This window comes from Amphiprion ocellaris, chromosome 2 (assembly GCF_022539595.1).
Source record: "Amphiprion ocellaris isolate individual 3 ecotype Okinawa chromosome 2, ASM2253959v1, whole genome shotgun sequence".
NCBI classification, from domain to species: Eukaryota; Metazoa; Chordata; class Actinopteri; family Pomacentridae; genus Amphiprion; species Amphiprion ocellaris.
In genome coordinates this window covers 31,906,083-31,925,680 of record NC_072767.1, presented here as the reverse complement: position 1 = coordinate 31,925,680, position 19,598 = coordinate 31,906,083, and the positions used below count along the sequence as shown (strand labels likewise).

General features: G+C 40.1%; 1 protein-coding gene across 20 annotated transcripts in view; it reads right to left on the bottom strand.

Annotated features, from left to right (window-relative positions):
* The window catches only part of kif1aa (kinesin family member 1Aa), a 52,641-nt gene that overhangs the window by 9,716 nt on the left and 23,327 nt on the right, over positions 1-19,598 (bottom strand). For 4 of the 20 annotated variants that reach the window (XM_055016424.1, XM_055016455.1, XM_055016433.1 and 1 more), the window contains 22 exons: positions 19,398-19,477; positions 18,370-18,476; positions 18,183-18,263; positions 17,914-18,094; positions 17,602-17,674; positions 16,915-17,005; positions 16,662-16,810; positions 16,387-16,565; positions 15,872-16,009; positions 12,714-13,028; positions 9,755-9,873; positions 9,549-9,655; positions 9,325-9,460; positions 8,024-8,186; positions 7,839-7,929; positions 7,628-7,746; positions 7,484-7,539; positions 5,387-5,495; positions 5,188-5,254; positions 5,014-5,098; positions 4,417-4,522; positions 2,277-2,303 (listed from right to left, as the gene is read on the bottom strand). In XM_055016424.1, the coding sequence (XP_054872399.1) occupies positions 2,277-2,303; positions 4,417-4,522; positions 5,014-5,098; positions 5,188-5,254; positions 5,387-5,495; positions 7,484-7,539; positions 7,628-7,746; positions 7,839-7,929; positions 8,024-8,186; positions 9,325-9,460; positions 9,549-9,655; positions 9,755-9,873; positions 12,714-13,028; positions 15,872-16,009; positions 16,387-16,565; positions 16,662-16,810; positions 16,915-17,005; positions 17,602-17,674; positions 17,914-18,094; positions 18,183-18,263; positions 18,370-18,476; positions 19,398-19,477 (2,579 nt within the window). The remainder of the gene's footprint in view (positions 1-2,276; positions 2,304-4,416; positions 4,523-5,013; positions 5,099-5,187; positions 5,255-5,386; positions 5,496-7,483; positions 7,540-7,627; positions 7,747-7,838; positions 7,930-8,023; positions 8,187-9,324; positions 9,461-9,548; positions 9,656-9,754; positions 9,874-12,713; positions 13,029-15,871; positions 16,010-16,386; positions 16,566-16,661; positions 16,811-16,914; positions 17,006-17,601; positions 17,675-17,913; positions 18,095-18,182; positions 18,264-18,369; positions 18,477-19,397; positions 19,478-19,598) is intronic. The other 16 variants (XM_035945802.2, XM_035945810.2, XM_035945816.2 and 13 more) reach the window with 7 other exon arrangements.

The following is a 19,598-nucleotide window of genomic DNA, read 5'->3' as shown; positions in this document are numbered from 1 at the left end:
AGGTCAAAAAACAGTACATGGCCATTCCTCAAGCAAAACAATGTTGCTTTCTGTGACACTGATGATTTACTCCACACAATAACGTACACAATTTTTTTCCATGTCCCCCAAGGGGGAATAATCACACTCTGAAACCAGTTATTATTCTGGCCTGCAGCCCAGCGTAGCCTTAAATCTAAAAAAGATAATCCAAGCAAGAATTGTAAAAGGAAACTAATGTTTCTGTAAGCCATTAAAACAGGCTGAATGGACTCTTCATGAGGTTCAGATGTTGGGCCCACTGGCTTTGGACTGAAGTGACCTTGTGGGAAAGTGAACAATGTGTAGAAAGCAAACATGCACTGAGCTGCCTCTGCAGCAAAGAGAACTTATTGCTTCTCTGTGAAAATTCATTGTAGTGATGCCCTTTCTTTTCTTTTGCAAGTAATTAGCAAGTTCATTAACACATACACAATTTCACACTTCACACTTGCACGCATCTTTCCCAGAAGTAGAAACCTGTTTGCTTATACTACAAGGAAGCAATTTCCTCTTCGCACTGCACCAACATGTGCTTCTCTGCGTTTTACTACCTCCTAAAAATGTGGAAGCCAGCATTGAAGTCATGCTGCTGGCGCAACATGTGAAGAGCCGTTTGTTTCTGGTGTTTGGCAGAGTTTCACTGAGGTACAAGCAAAGATTTAAAAATATTCACAACACTGCAGCAATCCTGGGTAAAGTGCTACTGGTGAGGTAATGGTTCACTGGATTACATTTTAATAGCTGCATTTGAATATCGTGCCAGATTGGGTACAGTAAATGATGTGATCCATATTACAGCACTTGAGTAATCATGGGTGACTAGTGTTCCTGTTAATGTTTTGTAGCTGTGATGGGAAATACTCCGACTCTTGGGATTAGAGGTAACTAACAAAATTATATCCATGGATTCAAAATATTGATTCACTGGTAAGGTCAGCGAAATGAAAATAATAAACAGAGCACGGAACAGAGCTGTGAAAATGACCATTTTTTCAGCAAGAGACAAAATGCATCTCTTTGTCTTAGCTGTTTCAAATTGTGTTTAAGTAATGGATTACTATCACCCTCTACTGGCAAGTCACACCAATACACCTTCCACATAGTGAAACCTTTCAGTTCAACCACTGCAATACATAGCTATTTAACTCTCTGAACCCCAAGCAGTTTCTCTTTCTTTGCTCCTGTCACATTTCAGGCGCTGTGGGCTAATTTTACTGCAAAATAATGTCCTGTACTTCAACAGAAACAACAAAAACATGGCTAGAAGTAGTTAGCGCTGTATAACAAATTGAAAATAGGGGTTTCCACATGCTATGGATATTTTACAACTCACATTTTTTATTTATTTCCATACTTGTCTAATGTATACTTACTCTGTGTCAACAATCTGCAGTTCACAGGAGTAGTCCCTGAATTAACTATTTAGCGTGAAAGCTGTTCACAACAATGCAACTTTGATAAAATAATAGGATTTTAAGCTCAGATTTGATCAACTTTCCAAACTGACCTGTACATCACATGTGATTATTTTAATGACTGTCAGAAAGTTGAAAATCTGCAGATTGTTTCTGTATTTCAAGTTACTGGCTCTGATAAATGGTCAAATTTCGGAAATGTTTTAAAGATAGCAAGCCCTTCAAACCTCCTGGCACATTTTGGGGTTCAGAGGGTTAATCGTGTTGGATGCATCTTTTCTGCATTTTCATTTTTTCTGCACTAGCATCTAAAAATAAAGAGGATAAAGACAGAGTAAAAAGACTTTTCAAACATGTTGGCAGCATTTTACAATTCTCTGTTTCTGCCACAAAAAAAAAAAAACACTGTAAGAGTGACAAAAGATTGACACTTTCTAAAATCCAGATTATAGGTTCCTGCAGCAACTGCCGAAGAGGAAACAGAGAGTTTGATACTGGCCCCACGACACCTCCAGCAAAGACACAGCCAAGGACAGTCCACATGAAGCAAAGCAGAGCCATGCAGACCCTGTCCATCATGAACCAAAGCCTGACAATACAATAGCTCAAACACACATCCAGCACAGCAAGAGAACCAGGGACATGCAGAACCACATCCCTCACTTCTCATGAGGGGGAGAAACAAAGAGGCACAGATGAATGGTTGATAGCGATGACAGAGTAGGAGAGAAGGGAACAAAGTCACTAGAGGCCGACTAGGAACGACAGGGTGTACAGGACGTTAGAAAGATCAGGTGTTTGTGTAACTTAAGAGCATGAAAAGAGAGGCAAATAATATACCTAGGCATGTCCGAATCAAGAAACTGTCTGCAAAAGCAAAAAAACAACATTCCGTTAGTGGACTGGAGGGAGAAAAATGTTAGCATCCATATATACCTTAATGTTAGTTTCTGCAAGACTGAGCAGAGACCTTACTGGACAACAGCCTGACCTGCTGCTGAGTCTTTAAATTAAATTCTTGGCCAGTAAAGCCATAACAAGATAGGCAAAAAAAGCATTGTGGTCAAAGATAGGCTGATCTAGCAGGGAGACTGGTTAGTGCTGCGAGGAGCGTTCGGTTGCTTTGGAATGGGACGCGGTAAACCCTGGACTGGGTGATGGTGTTAGACTTTTTGGAAAGTTGCTGGGAAAGCAGAGGGATTAAGCAACGAGGCAAAAGCAAAGGGTCAGAAAAAGCATAAGGTAAATTGCAAAAAAAATGCATTACAGTTTTCACAAATTTAACATGAGTAATAAGTAGTAATAATAATAATAACAATTCTGGCCAATTGACATTTATAGAAAATCTACAATGATATTTATCCATACAACATGTGAATATACTGTGAAGACATGCTACTAATTAAGAGCTATAGTGCCACCACACAGTGGTGACGTTATGAAGTGGTGATAAGTGATTTTGGATGTTAATGGTATCTGTTATGCCAGTAATTACTCAATTTCTGGAAAAACATGCCATCTGCATTATATTTCAGCAGTTGCCAAAACACGAATTCTCAGTAGGGGGCCACTAGCATTATAAGAAACCTGCTGCCCTCTACTGGCATCCTGCAAAACAATATCAAACATGATACACTTCAACATGATGCAAAAAAGGTACCAAGGCCAATTATCACATATTCAGAGAAACCAGAATGCGCGTTTTTGTTGTTATATAGTCGCAAAAATTCCCTCTACTGTCTGTCTTGTTTGTAAAAACTATGTTTCACTATGAAGTTAGTATATAACAGGCTTTTTTAACATTTAATAGCTAAAGTGGATGTTTTGTTGCAGATATTTACAGTTAAGTCACAGATATCCGCAATGTGAATTTTGAATATGTGTAACGGAATTCTGACTAGTTGTAATTCCAGTTTCAGATATCTACAGTTAAATTCAGACTACCAGTAGTCATAATTCTAGTTCAAGACATCTTTAATTCCACCCAGTTCAAAATATCCATATTGTCTTTGATAGATATCGGAAATTAAGAATGATGCTGTTGATATCTGTAATTTTAGTTACACATAGCAAAACTCAGCTATTGAATGTTAATACAATGTGTCATAGTTAGTCATGCCATCAGTCTGTTGTAGCGAATCCTTCAGACCGCACCTTATTTATTCTTTATAGTCAATAAGGTATTTGATAAATGATGGTGAAATGCTGTATGTCTTATGAATGATACTGTACTACATCCAAATACAATGTCTTCAGTTTCATTAGTGATTTTATTGTACATTGCAGATATATGTGCTGCTGGATAAGACAGAAAGACACTTCTATTTTGGGCTTGTTTATACATTGAGACATGGTTAAGTTAAAGTGCTAAGTTAAAATAGCGGCATGATCTGTTGAGTGTTATAAGCTATATTGGGGTTAGCAAATTTAATTCATGGCTTTGAAATGACAGGGGTTAAAGGTGATGTAATAAACACGGTGAGATGCAACATGTAGGTGCAATGATGACAAACGACAAGAGCACAGATTAACATCAAGGAGGGTCGCGCAGCCAGCATGGACAAGTGAACTTATAACTATAGATGTGGCAGATATGGATTTAAAGAGACACTTAAATAACTCAAGTGAAGTTTGCTTCACTGTGTTTCTGTGACCTCCTGCAATTCAAAAGAGGGAACTGGATTCATGCAGACACAATGACAAATATATAAGAATACAAAGGAACTTGCTGACGTTCCTTGTAACATCAAATTGCGGCTGTGTTGTCATGCTGTTTTTAGACAGCTGGTACCATATGCCATGCATTTTCCCATGTGCCACGTTCCCATGAATGAGCTGACACAGGAATAATAAAGTGAGGTCCCCAGATAAGACTGTTTTTGACACAAAAAAAATCATACAGTGGTTCCTATATTCAGCCAAGCTGTTGCAATGTAGAACATAAAATTTGGCTCTTTCCAAAGTCTACAGCAGTACGTACCTGTCGTCTTGCATAGGCCTGACATACCCAGCAGACAAGATGTTGAGAGAAAGAATATTGGGGTCAATGATGGTCTCGTCAGCTTCAGGGGTGTTGCGCAAACGTCCTGGGAAAGAACAAGCACCTAAGTCAGAATAACTTACAGAGATTGTTGGTGTGGATTTCAGTAGAGATGCCTGTGTCTAAGTCTGGGATTGCAGATGATCACAGGATTTTTAGTCTGTATACTAGTCTATATAGTATAAACCTATGCCCAATTGTTTACAGCTGATGTTCTGATGGGATTTAGGAACACTTATTATATACCTCATCTCTTAAAACTGTATTAAGGCTAAAAGGTTATGCATATTTAAAGATGTTCTCACTCTGAGTGACATGCTGATGCTGTCATAGGACACTCAGTGGCCAATCATGGACCACCTCTTTGCTCATTTTTGGATTAACCAGGAGCTAGGAGAAATCAGGCACTGCCAAATAAAAAAAGTTGGGGATACCACACCGAGCTTGGAAAGTGTTCTGCTGGAAACCTATGGGTATTGAGGGTGGGGCAATCCTTAGGTACAGTCTTTGGTTAAAAATCCTGCAAATTAAACTTACCAACAACAAGTTCACGGACTTCCTTCCATTCCATGTCACCTCCAGATTCGTGTACAATGGTGACAGTGACTCTCCTCTGAAGGCCCTGCAGAAGTAAAGAAAAGAAGGATAAGAGATGTGTTTAAGTTCAGTACATTTAAAATATTACAAATATTTTCTGACAGTGGGACTGACCTGGTGCAGTAAAAATGTGCCGTGGCAAGGCATTCCTCCTCTGTGGTCCACCACTGCAGGAATGTAGCTGGGATGACACAAATGAAAACAAGCCTCAAATACAGCCGATGTACAGTACGGTACAATAGAGTAGTTTCTGTGGTACAGAGTTCAAAATTTGCAACACTCAATGCTTAGTGAGATGACACAAGACACTCACTCTCCATTGGCCTCTAGTTCGCAGATCTCAAAGAACACCATAAGATCATATTTACAGTGGCAGGGTCCTGCCTGCGGACGGGTCATGGCTGTCAGCTTGGTGGCAGGTACTATGTTGAATGAAATTACAAAGAAGGTTAAACCAAAAGACAAGTGAGGACAAATCGAGAACAGACTAGAGGCTAAAGGCAGCTACCAACCCTACAAAGGAAAATAAAGGGAAGAAGAAAGGAAATCAGTGATGCAGGGGAAGAGAGGAACGGCACAGTAGTGCAAGAAGGAGCTCCGTTCTCTCAGCAGATTCATAAGCAACTCTGTAGTCCTCTTTTAAAGGAGAATACTGCTAAATCCTCTGAGAAAAACACAAACCTATAACAGCTCTTGCTCTGTAATTGCACTTTGTTGTATAACAGAATGCATATGTACAAACTCCTTGCACAGTATTCTCCTTTAACAGAACTAATGGTGTTGATAATCATGATTGGACAACTACAAGGATTCCTCCAGTTTCAGGTAGTTCCACAAAAGGAGTTCAGAGTTCAGAGTGTGCATTAAAATACCATTCACATGCAGCCCTGGAGTTTGGCACAAGCTCAAGCAAATATAATAGCATGTATGTAGTATGTTATGTGTTGTACAAAGCACAAATAATGTATAAAAATGGCACAAGTATTGTATAATGTGTTGCAGCTTTCAGATGTTATTGTTATTTTGTCAAATTTATTATTTAAAATATCTATTTATCTGTTTCCTACCTGTTTGGATTAATTCTTTGGATGGATTATTTTGTTGCTATAACCTATGAATTTCCCCAGTGATCAATAAAGTCTCATCTTATTTGTCTAATATACAAACATGTATCAAATTAAAGGAAAAATCGGAATGCTTGACCCCTAAGGAGATCCTGTGTCTCCAGTATCCAGTGTTATCCTGTGGGGAGTATTTTACTGGCATGGTTTGGGTCCATTTGTCCCCAAAGAATCACTGCAAATCAATATGAAGTTGTTCTGAGCGATCAACTTTCTCTGATGAAACATTTCCATCCTGATGGGAGATTGGTCTCCTCCCATAGAGCACGAGGGGTCAGCTTTGAAGCTGTTTTGGGGACACATGTTTCCAACACCTTACTTTTTCCTTTAATTTGCCACCCATCTGTATAAATATGTGGCATAATGCACAGAACAGTTATCATTTTTGACTGATTGCTGTAGAAGAAAGGCACTGTGATCCAGTTCAAGAGGAGCTCAAAGAGGGAACTGTAAGGAGAATGCACCACGTAGGTCAACAGTGAACACACAGAACACCAGAGTGCCAATCCAACTGTAGAATCCTGACACAGGAAAACTCGCTTTTTATATCATTTGACTTAGTTTTTTACAGAATTTTAGATGTCACCATCTAGTAACTGTGATATAAAACACAGTAAAAAGACTTGGAAGTACAGTGAATGTATGTTCTTCTTTGTGCTCCATCTACAGGGAGGTCATTTCACAGTCAGGGATAGAACACTGACCCAGCAGCTTGAAGGGCTTCAGTGTTCCATTTTTAGTAACACTTCACCAAAATGGATGCTTTTCATCACAGGAGGAAGAATCTCTGCCTTTTCATTTTTAAAAATTGTATAAATGAGTTAAATGTAATGTGACATGACAGTCACTTGGCTCTGGAATATCTTTAAAGTCGTGCCAGAATAAACACTTAATATAAAAAAGGGTTTTCAGCTGCAGGATTCTCTTGGATCTGACATCAATAACCAACCCGGCTTCTGAGCTTTAATAACTGAACAGATAGATGTGGGTGGAGCTGGCAGCTGAGCTCGATCGTTTCCTTCCAGTAGGAAGGAAGCAGCCAAGCCAGCGGCAGACAGAGCGTGGCCCGACAGCGAGTCCACCAGCACCCCATTGAACACATCTGGGACCAGGTATCGGATCAGCTCCAGTGATTTCTCCCGGTCCGGCGAGGCATCAGAGTCCACTGCTCACACCCAACAACATGAAGCTGAGATGACATGCCTTGCAAGCAGACCAGTACAAAGACAATGCAACATAAATAAATAGTGGAATTCGAGCGAAGAAACTCTAGGCTCGAGTTTATTTACCTGGTTTGGACAGAGGCATCACTCGGGGAAACTGTCTTCTGCAGGGGCGTAGTGGACTGGATATAAGAACACACAATGTATTTATGAAAACAACCATAATCATTCAATCTTTTTTATACTTAATTTAATATGCCCGGATAGTACCTCATGATGTCTTTACAGAGAGGAAGGAAAGGTTGCTTCTGATAGTGTCCAAACACCTCAAACACAATTGGCTGAGTCTTGATGTAGTCAACAAAGGATTTAGTAACTTCAACAGCAATCTACAGAAATAATACATTTATGTTTAAATACTTCATCTGTTACAACCTGTGCCAACACATCACTTTGCAGGATGTGCGAAGATGATAATTACATTCTGCACATGGTAGAAGCCAAGAGGAGGACCACGTCCTGTGTTTTTTAGTGGTTCAGTAGAGAAAGCCTCATCATGCCGGTGGATGAAACTGAAATAGCAAAACAGAAGAATTTGAACGTGAAACTGTGAAAAGAACATGAGGAATATTGAAAATCATGAGAGTACTAGTGTTGACTGCTTACTTGAATTGGCAGAAGATGTCAGCATACTCTGCAGAGATACTGGAGGCCTGAAGGACAGTCACCCTGAAGGTAAAAACATTTCCAATCCTGAGGTGCTCCAAGGTTGCATCTAGTGCACCATCCAGACCAGCCTTCAGTGGATTCTCCTGTTCGTCTGCACCAGCTGTGAGGAACATAAAAAGAAACAGGAAAAGCACTCAGAGAGTGCAGTACTCCGCCAAGGCTGTGCAGTCGTTGTATCATTTCCGACTGTAAGTCCTGATAACACCGCAGCAGTGGATCTGTAGTAGGATCACAGTCATGTGATCGTCAGCAGGCAGCTGACATAGTGTTCACTTGTTGTCATAGTTACAGTGATGCCGTGCTGCTATCTCGCAATGATATGGAAATCTTTAACAAATCCGTGGATCCAGACTATAAGATGCATCACTGCCAATCTCTAATGATGTGGTCCTTGTGTCATTTCTGACCTTCCCTGAAAATTCCATCCAAATCCATTCATCCGCTGTTGAGTAATGTTGCGGACAGACAGACTAACAGACAAACGTACGCCGATCGTCACATAACAGGCACAGGTTATAGTAAGGTTCCATTCCAGGCAGTGAGCTAAGCCAGTCTGAGCTGACTGTCACTGTTTTCCGGTGCCACAGACCAGGGTGGATTATGCCGGGTTCACGCTACAGGATTTACAAAATCCTAACAAATGTTGAAGTCAGGCTGCATCACACATATAAGCATAAACTTCTGAGATTTTCTTCTCTCTAGTATTAGAGATGCAAAGACTGTAAGACTGGAAAGTAACAGCTCATCATACACTGTAGGATATTGTTGAGATTATTGTGCCAGGGGGAGCAATCAGGCAGCAGAGCACCACCTCACATGACCTCATGCTAATCCAGGAGTGCCAAAATCTGCAGTTTCTGGAATGACCACTTAAGGCCTCAAAAGGGAGTCAATCCCGAGAGAAACCCCTGTTAAAACAGCCAACTTTACAGCAGAAATAAACATGTTTACTAAAAATGGTTGTGGTCTCTAAAGCTAAACTAACTATTTCTATAACTCACCCATGTAAATTGTAATGAGGCTTAAAGTCATGCATAATTAAGGAACTCAGTGACAGATCAGGTGGAGTTAGGAGGAGTCACATACAACCAAGATGGAGCCACCACACTGAGCTTCAAAAGTTCTTAAAATCAAGGGTTGGTACAGCTGTATATGTCCTTCTGTTGGGTCAAAAAGGACACTACACACATACATTCAAACACACATAACGTGCCCATTCACTCATAAAATACGATTACCCGCACTTGTGTTGTTGTTGACCTCATCGGCTGATGGCCCCATTTCTGCGTTCTGCCCCTCGCCCTCCACAATTCGAAGCTCCTCTTGAGAAATCCCTGTGCGAGACAATCCCACAGAGCAGGACTCTGACTGGAACTGCAAAAGCAATGTACACATCACACTGGTCAGCAGGTACATTTCAGTTCTACATATAATGTAAGAACTATAGTGTGATTTTCTCCACCTTTTCGTATTGCTGATCCTCAAATGAGATTTTGGCAGTGCCAGACTGCCTCACCCCGGAGCCGTAATCAGGAGCTTCCTCATCAGCTGGAGGGAAACACAGAGCACCTTCACTTCACTCCCTCCAGAAGTCACACACAGCTTGTCCTATCAATTGCTTCATGTAGCTTCCTTCAACAGCAGTGAGGCTGAGGATCCAAGCCTTACCTGATATGGCCTGTACGGCCACTCGGAGGAAGCCCTTCACCTCTCCCTTCTCACTGACGATGGCCACACGGTGGACCAGAGGAACGGGATACAGCAGATTACTCAGATACACAAACGCCCTGGACAGCAAACAGATACAGAGAGGAGAAATATAAAACATTAAAAACAACCGAGGCAACAAAAAGGGTCATTCACACTTGATAAGTTTTCACTGGACTGGACAACAGAACACAGAGCTGCAAAGCAACCAAACAGAAGCTGGGACTGCTCTTGCGATGGCCATGGCTGCCCTTTACTATTGCTTTGTGGGGGTTTCCCTAACCATCCATAAATAATTATCTTATCAGGACAGTTATGGGTCGCATGCAGTATAATTTAAGTCTTGTGTTGTACTGATGAAGGCTTGGTGAGGCTAAGGAGCATGTAAGTAAGGATCAACATTCAATTCTTTAAATTACTTAAAAATATTAGAAACCAGCTAAATATTTAGCTGGAGAGGTGTGTTCTTTAGTAAACAATGAATTTACTCTGCATTGCTTAATAATTAGATGGTAATGCATCACAAACATGCCATAAAATGAAAACACTACATATTAATTATGCAGAGCCAAAGTGAAAATATGAGGCAGTTTGCATTAATGTTACATTTGAGAATACTTCAGGGGCAGTAACAGACTACATTCTTCTACACAATAGAAAGGTAAGAACAACAGCATTAGATGTTTCTCTTTTTTTCACTGTCTTGCTTTTAACTAATAGTTGATCTTGTAGTCAAAGTTTTCCATGAGCCAATAGGGGTAGACATTTAAGGGTGGAGAGTGTAAAAAGGGAGAGGCGTATGACAAGATTGGTGAGGTGCAAATAAGGCATGCTCAGGACAAAAAAGGTGAACAAAAATGCTTTCAACGTTTCGACTCAAAGGAATCAAAAGCAAATGGAACAGAAATCATCATACGGAACATGACTCAGCTGGAATAGAAACTGCCAACAGCTTGATAGATCGTGTGCTACACCAAAAAACCAACGAATGACATCAGAAATCAAAGCGCACCTCCTTAGTCGAAGTGGCAATTTGTACAAAATAGGAGTACGAGTTCATCATCAGACGTAGTCACGTAAAAATTGACAAAAAAGGTCAAAATGAAAAGACTTGTGCTCTGGCATGCCTAAAAGAGACAGCTGCAGCAGAAACCAGCTCTTTCATCTTGAGATTTTGAGTCTTCCTTGAACACCACTTTGCTAGTTCATATGAATAATTTCCAGACTCGTACTTATTCACAGCATGGTGAGAACATTTTGCTGTGGGTTCCTGTGTTATGCAAATCAGACTTTTATGTGCTTCATGAGAAATGTCAGTGCTTTAGCTGGTGGAAAGCCTTTTTGTGCATGTATTCACATTAAAGTGAGACATACAGCTCAAGCAGTGGATCAGCATCAACATTGCTTGGATTTCAGCAGAAACAAGTGGCATGAATTGACCAACACTGGGCTGACTTTTGGAACTTGTTCATAGAAATATGAGTGAAAAGCATCAGTTACTCTACAAAAACAGCAAAAAGCAAATAAGCATCTAATTAAGATGAGATTAAAAGCAAAAGATAAACCTTGAAGCCCAGAAATGTCTACTCCAGTGTCCATTCATGTTGATGAAACAAACTGTGTAGAAGTATAGTGTATTTGTCAATATGTGTGGCTCAAACATTAGCGACACAGTGACAGTGACAAGGCACTAAAGTGGATAGGCCTCACAACCTGTGCACATGAAAACCAGGCTCCCGCACAAGATAAATGTGCAGAAAAACATCTTGTGAGGCTTTCTACTCCAAGCGAGAAAATGTAGTCCCACGTTCAACTATCTTCTCGCGTTCACAACTACTCAACACTCGCTTTTTCAGCTGATTTTTGAGGCTATGCAGGCCGAGCAGTGTCTGATGACTCTGATCCTTTGATCGGTCACTTTCAAAGCCATGAATCTCTAGTTTCTCCCTGCATGGAGGTTAATAAAGTGCCATCTAAATCTAATGATAATAACCCATTGTTGCTAGATCTACCGACAATAATAGGCCACATCATAATGCATTTGTTGATTTGATTTTGTATTATCAATCTGAATATGCAAAGAAACTGGTAAATAAAGCTATTAAGTAAAAAGTGCAATATAAATATAAATCTGCATGTTTCAGCTGTTAAATGATGTTGATGACGACCGCTTTATGATGCAAGTAAGCGCTGAAATTTATCAGTTATTTCCAAGTTCTAATTTTTCAGTTTACCTTGAAGGAGGTATCTTTATCTAACTGTGGAAGCCTACAGTTGTCCTTTATTATTGGATAGCAAATGAAACTCAGCGTTCAAAAGCAATCGCTCTGGGTGGGGGTATGGAGTGGAGGGGGGTGGCGTGGAATGAGTACTCATTACAGTCCTGTGTTTTGGGACTATATTTACACCAAATGTAAGGCTTCCTCGCAGGATAGTTTTTCTGTAAACTCATTCCTGGTTTTCATGTGCAGGGGTTCAGAGACCAATTAAAGGTTTGAATTTGTCTTCAGGTAAGGAGTGCTTAAGATGGTGAAATGAATGAAAATCCTGCAATTAAAAAAACATAACTTAAGGTTATTTTCAAATCTCAGTTGAGCCATCCAACTGAAATAGCTCAGCTCTGTGTTGACATTACAACCAGCTGGACAGTAAAATGAAAAACATCTGTTTGTAAACCAAACAGCAGGTCGATTAAGACAGAAGGTATGTGGTTGCCACATCAGGAAACAAAATAAATACCTAGTTCACAACAGACTGAGGGCTTTGTGAGAACATACTCGTGTGCTGTGGCTGTGTTGTGTATAGTCCTTTCAGTAATGCCATTCCATCTGTTCTGATGCCTATCAAGGGAAACAGACCCTGCGTCTCAGCGTGAAAGAGCTAGTTTCCTCCACCAGCATGCTCCTGAAACCTCACCAACCTTCCCACTACACTGAATAATGGTGAGCGGTCGTAAAAGGGATCCTGGCCTTCGCTGGAGCCTCGGCAGAGCTCTCCCTCATCATCATCATCATCATCATCATCATCATCATCATCATCCTCTCCCCCGAGCTCCGAGCACGGGTCGTCCAAAAAGATATCATCGTCCAGGTCCTCCAACTCCTCCAACTCCTCCTCATCACCTCGACCCTCCTGCTGCGAGTCAGCCAGCTCAGTAATTTCAGAGTTGGAGAGGGTCGGGGACGGGGTAGGGTCACTCATGCGTTCGCTCATGCATGTGTTGAAAATGGGGTTTCTGGTGCAGCCAGAGACATGGGAACTGGGTTAGTACAGTTAGATAGAAAGCACACACTTGTTCAAACAAGAGGGGCGGTAGAGAAACTTGGACTCGACCACAGGAGAAAACCTTCCTCCCTCTGAGACAGAAGCAGCTTTTACTGCCTGTTTTAGTGTCGAGCAAACAGTGGAGACAGAAAGGACAGATGGGAGAGTGAAAGCAAGCTGCAAATGTTTTGAAATATTTAAAAGCCCAGGTTAGAAGAGTAGATATGAGAGATGATCAAAAAGTTCTCATACTGTATATGGTGCCAGTGCGTAACTAGTACAAGTCAGGATACTGTGTGCCAACGTAAAATCAACAGAGGACCCATGTCAAGCACATTTTTTAATCAATAGTAGTTGCATGCGTGTGATTTCTCCATGAACGGCAAACTGGAGCAGAAAACAGAACATCAAACTCTGTACGAGTCAGTATCCAGAAAATCCTCACGGTGCAAGATTTGCAGTCTCCAAAAGCGAACAACACACATCAGTTCAGGAAAGCTCCAGAAGCTCATTGCTTTCTTCAACTTTAATGTGACTTTGCATTATGAATTCACCACTCTGATACCGTTAAGGCAGAGTTGTACTGTAACGTGGAGAAAATTTTAAACAAACAATCTGAACGGTAGCATGATGGCATGTGAGTGCTCCAATGCATTGTGTGCCCAGTCACAGTACAGTGACAACAGAGAAGTGTTTTAGCGTCAAAAACACAAAAGTCACTCTCCACCTGCCTGATTTGGCTCCCTGCGTCTTCTTCCTCTTGCCAAAAATAAAATTCGCTAAGTTAAAGATAAAATTCTAGGACTTTTAGACACAGTTTAGGAGATTCCAAACTCATTGCAGATAGTCCTTGACATGTTTTCATGATGGCGCTTCCATTGAGCATAAGTGTTGCAGGAGCACTGGTAGCAGTGCATCGCTGCACAAGGAGGCTACTTTGACAGGAACAGCGGCTACATTTCAATCAGTTTTTCTGATTTTTATTGATTGTTGTTCTAAAAAGACCATGTGCTCGTCTTTAATTAAGTGGGAAGTTGCTTTTTGTTCGTACCCATAATCTTGTTCTTAGATGTAGGATAACTAAAGGCATTCCAAAAATGTTTGGTGATAACATGTTTTTACATTGCGCCTCCACATTTTAAAAACATTTTCCTAATACTGCAGAGTGTTTTTATTTGTCTTGTGACATTGTGGCAATGTTTTATCATGTTTTATCTTCACAACATCCTCAAACATCCTCGGAATATCCCAGGCAAAAATGTTCCACCTCTGTTATCAGTAATACTAGAAACAGGAACATTTATTTACAAATTTTCCATTATCTCGATAAAATGTCGTACATTTCTAAATGGCAGTTTGTGAACGTTCTTCCTTGTTATCCTTTAAGTAAGTATGCTTTAAATGTTCACTGACCATTAGATTATTATTAGAATTTGTAGTTATATTAGCCAATGATGTGGGAACTTTCCCTCCTTAACTGTGGCGCATTTGACTACATACAATATGTTTTCATTTCTCATCTTATTGCATGAATAGACATTATGAACAAGCTGACAAAGAACATCATTTGAGGGCACATTTTTAGACTGCTGCCTTGTCATTTTTGCTTGTCTTGCAGAAGCTAAATGAGATTAAAGATTGGAAATGCTGAATGTTACATAACAGTGGCATGTGACTGTGTTGGACCCATCTGAAAGAGAAAGAGATACAAAGAGAGAGAGCTGGCAGAGTAAGCTGGGCAGAGATTTGGAGGCCATGTGCCAAAGTGTGAAAGAAAGAAGCAGCAGGCTTTGAGTAGGAGGACTGAAGAAATGCAGCTCTCAAATGTTCCCCAGCAGATTAAACAATTCAAGATGGGCCTGTCATCAGCCGGCATGTACCATTATCACAATTTACCACTGTGGGCTGGACGCTATTGGAAAAGAACTGACATCGCAATATATTCTTTTTCTGTGATAAATACCATGATATGAGAAATACAGGAATTTTCACCAGCTGACTTGAATAACAATTTAGGCAGTATTAAACACTGTAGACTGATTAGTGTAATTATGTCGGGGAGTGCATCTGCATAGAAAATATAAAATATTATTTTAGAACAATTAAAATCAAAAAAAGTTGTTTGGAAGCTTTCTCATATCTCATAACAATGACAAAGGCATCCAAAATAGTTGGACTAACTTTGATGGCATTCAGATTTGGCTTTGCATTCATCAAGAGTCACTGAAACTGATGTGTTTCTTTTTGCAACAGAATCTTCCTTTTCAGTTTTTCTCTCCTGATTTTCGCTAATGTTGTTGTGCACATGTGAAGCCTTCATGTCAACAAACTCTTTGTCCTAAATATAGCTTTAAAAAGCTCAAAGAAGCTTTAAATCAGAGTAAATCATGTTCTATCAGACAGATTCCTCTTGTAGATTATTTATGAGAAAATGAGAACTGTGCAAGGTTTCTTTTTGTGTCAAGCAGAAAAAGTTGTAGCATGATATCTTTGAATTGATATGTCTTCACATTGCACTTCCTACGATGTGACTACTGCACATGCACACATTGCAATGTTGAAACATTATATTGTGAAGCCATAATTAATAAGATCCCCAGTAATTCTTTTGTACAAACACAATCTGTATATTAGCTGAAATGGAAAGATTTAACGATTTCAGAGCATAAACTGGGGACACCACACTGAATGAAGTGTCTTTAACACTTTTGGTCCATCAGGTCACACCATGTACAGTATTTGGATATTACTAACACTGGGTTTCCTGTCCTTCCTATCTTGAACTTTTGAGGGCCAGTGGCGCTCAGCATTTACCTGCCAACCAGGCGGAACCAGGGGAAGCGATCATAAAAGGGGTCGCCTCCTGTCATCACATTTTCACAGTCCTCAGTGGTATTGTTGGGAACATCAGCAGCACGATCGTACATCTCTCGCATGAGATCAAGCCTCTGCCTGCAGAAAGCGCCAACAATTGTCACATTAAGACATCAGACAGAGAGGACTCAGCATGGAGTTAATAAGAAATGGTATTACAGTGAATAGTGTGCTTTCTGTTAGATTTATTATAGAGATAGACTTGGAAAATATCAGTCTTTTTTATCACTACTCTACATCAGATGCTGACAGACATTTTAATTTGGTACTGCAATTATTTAAGAGATTGTTTCCAATTAAATAAACTGACTTACAAGCTGCAGAGCAAACCACAAAAGTTTTATTGCCTTCTGATGAAATGTTAAATTGAAAGAATATGGAAAAGCTACATCGATGGTGATATATTAGCAATGAACTATGGTCAGAAATTCAAGATTTTTTTGGTGTTGAGCTACCTTAGTTTCTCTAATGTCCAATAGTGAGTGGCTCCATTCTTCAGATCTTGCACCTCTACAGCCACAATGGTTCGTGGGAAATGTCGCTTCTCTCGGTCTTTAGTCGCCGCTGGAGGCAGCAGGTCGGGAGGGAGGGGGGAGTAGAGGGTGTCTGTCAGCAACACAAACTGGAACTGGACCTGCAGGGGAATCATCAGTGCAGTCAGACAGCTGTATTATATTGTAAATGTGTGTGAATATATTGACGGAGTATGAAAGACAACAATATGTTAGACCTTCTTCTTGAGTTCAACGCTGATGGCGTTAGCCTCCTTGAGGAAGATGGCGTTTCCCCATAAGAGGTCACGGAGCGAAGTGAACTGGTAGCATCTCCATTTACGGAAGCTCCACACAGCGAGCTCTCGTTCCCTCTCTGTCCACTGCACTATAGGCCAAAAGAATAAAAGATCCTCAGCTGGAGAAAATGTGTTTACCACCAACAGTAATATATACAAAAATATGCTGTGTGCGTTACATTATTTGCTCTACCTTCCTCTTCAGGTTCCTCCTCTTCTTCAGTGGCTTCTGGGTAATAACGGTCCACTTGTTTCTGAAGAGCTTCCAGCTTGCTCTCATAATCCTGGACAATTGATTAATGAAGACTAATGTCAGTGTGTTTGGTTTTAGTACATTAACAGGCCATTTTGAATGATGGTGGTGATTATTCTATCTGGTCAATTGATAACCACTGAAATTAATGACCAAAGCTCATTCAAAAAAGCTAAATTTTATACAAAAATGAAAAAATGTTGGTAAAGAGGAACACAGTCCCTTGCTATATTCTGTAACAGTAATCACTGATTAAACAGTATATAATATCTAATTTATCTGTTGTATTAAAGCTGTTATGAACACATTTAACACTTTACTAGTCACAGGGGAAACTTGTGTGCACTGAGCACTTTGGCTTTTAATACCATGGCACATTTTCCTGATTATGCTTGCATATTTTCACATATGTGACATTTTAAATGCAGGACTTTAATTTGTAACAGAGTAACTTTACAGTGTGGTATTATTACTTTCATTTAAGTACTCTCTCCATCATTGCTGTGAATGACTTGGTTTGTAATTTAGTTTTTAACGCAGTTAGATTTCTTTTTTTTTAATGATTAATAATAGGAGCATTCAAACCGTAACTATGAGCTAAAACTAGCAGAACTGTCAATACTGTACCAGTCTTTGTTGCTCCAGAAGGTTATTGGCCTCTTCTCTTTCTTTACGATACTGATCCTCCAACTCGTGAAGCCTGATAAAGAAACACAAGAGGTTCCAAGTACATGACGCACAAACTTAAAGGAAACATTAAGCATGTTTTTGCGCCTGTATTTTAAGTTTCATAAGCAGCATGTCATTTAATGAACCATCTGCTTGTATGATGTGTCATCTCCTCTGCAAATGCTTTACACAATTTTTACCCTCACTGCCTTATCTGTTATTTCTTTTTCTTTGATCTGTAGAGACAGGCTGACTATTTCTCAGATGTACCTCTGCTCCATTTCTTGCTTCATGTCAATGCCCTGTTTCTCCAGAAGCTCCCTCTGAGCAAATGCCCAGTCCACAGGTTCAGCAGGGGTCTCGGCGCAGGGGGTCCTCTCCCTCTCAGCTCTAGCCTGAACCGGGTGGTTGAACCGGAACACGTGGCTCTTTCCTAGGATGATGCGATTTCCTGCAAGTGTATCACAAATGTATAAGTTAAATCTATGCATACAAAGTGCACATAAATATCTGCAAAGTGGAAGGTGAAGTGACCTGACCTGATTTGAGAACAGTGGGTTCTGTCACTAACTTTCCATTTACGTAAGTCTCAGCTCCTTCACAAGGCTCGAGGACGACGGCTGTATAGGGACAGAGAAAGCATTTTGAGGCTTCGCTGCCTGCAATAATATTACAGCAATGATGTACACAGCTACAATCCTGTGGTGCAAAATAAAGGCAGCTTACTTTCGCCCGTTGGGCCAGTAGAGCTGGTAAAGGTGCAGTGCTCGTCCTTTATGAAGTGGCCACTGAGGACTATATCCTGACGACTGCTTGCATCTAAACGACCAACCCTACAAAACATACAAGGCAGATGATATGAGAGCAAGCAAAGAATACAGCTCATCGATATGCTATTTGCTTCATTTGAACTGAAGTTGCTGCATGTGAACAATCAGCTGTGTTTTTCTCACAAGAAGAAAAAGGCTACATCAACAACGTTCCAGGAGTTAACCATTATTTTAATAATAAATAAGCAGTCAACGATGGTTGAGCATTTCCACCTTGAAACTGAAGCGTAACCATAACAGTCTCAAAAACGTGGTTTCATGTGGACTGTGCATGCTGCTTTGCCCTGAGGCTGTTGTTATAATTTCATTGTGTTAAATAATCATGTTCAAATTATTTAATATGCTGCAAATGTTTACTCTTTATGTTTATTTTAAATTTCATTAAGGCAAATGAAGCTAGCAGGTAGAGCGCACTCAGTTCAATGCAGACCTGCAGAAATCCATCAATTTTCAACTATTACATCGATGGGCAAATATTTTTTAAGAAAAGAAAGTCAAATTTTTCCGATTCCAGCTTCTCAAATGTAAATATTTTCTGATTTCTTGTCTCATCTATGACAGTGAACTGAAGATCTTTGGAGAGTGGACAAAACAACACATTTAAAGACATCATTTTGGGCTTTGGGACACACTCATCGACATTTTTCACCTTTTTCTGACATTTTGTAGACTGAACAACTAATCAGGCAAGCGAGAAAACAATATTAATGTCAACATATTAATCAACAATGAAAAAATGTAAGTTGCAACCCAAGTCCACTGTGGCCCACTTAATCACAGAAAATTGCAGATATTTTTTCCCAGCAATCATTTAATTGATTAAAGAGTATGTATGATTTTAGTTGACAGAGATTTTCTTTGGATAACTACAGCCCTATTTTTTTTAAAATACTGTTACTACACAGTAAAATGTCAGTATCTAACCTGGTGATTCCATCTTTGATGTAGTACAGCAGACACTCAGACATCAGGGGATCTTCGTTGAGGTTCACCAAATGAGGCGTCTGACACAGAACGAGGAATAATTTACTGACTGTAAACGTGGTGAGCAACACACATAAATCATTCAATATCCACATGTTGTTTACAATCTAACATATGCATATTGTGCTCATCAGAGGACAG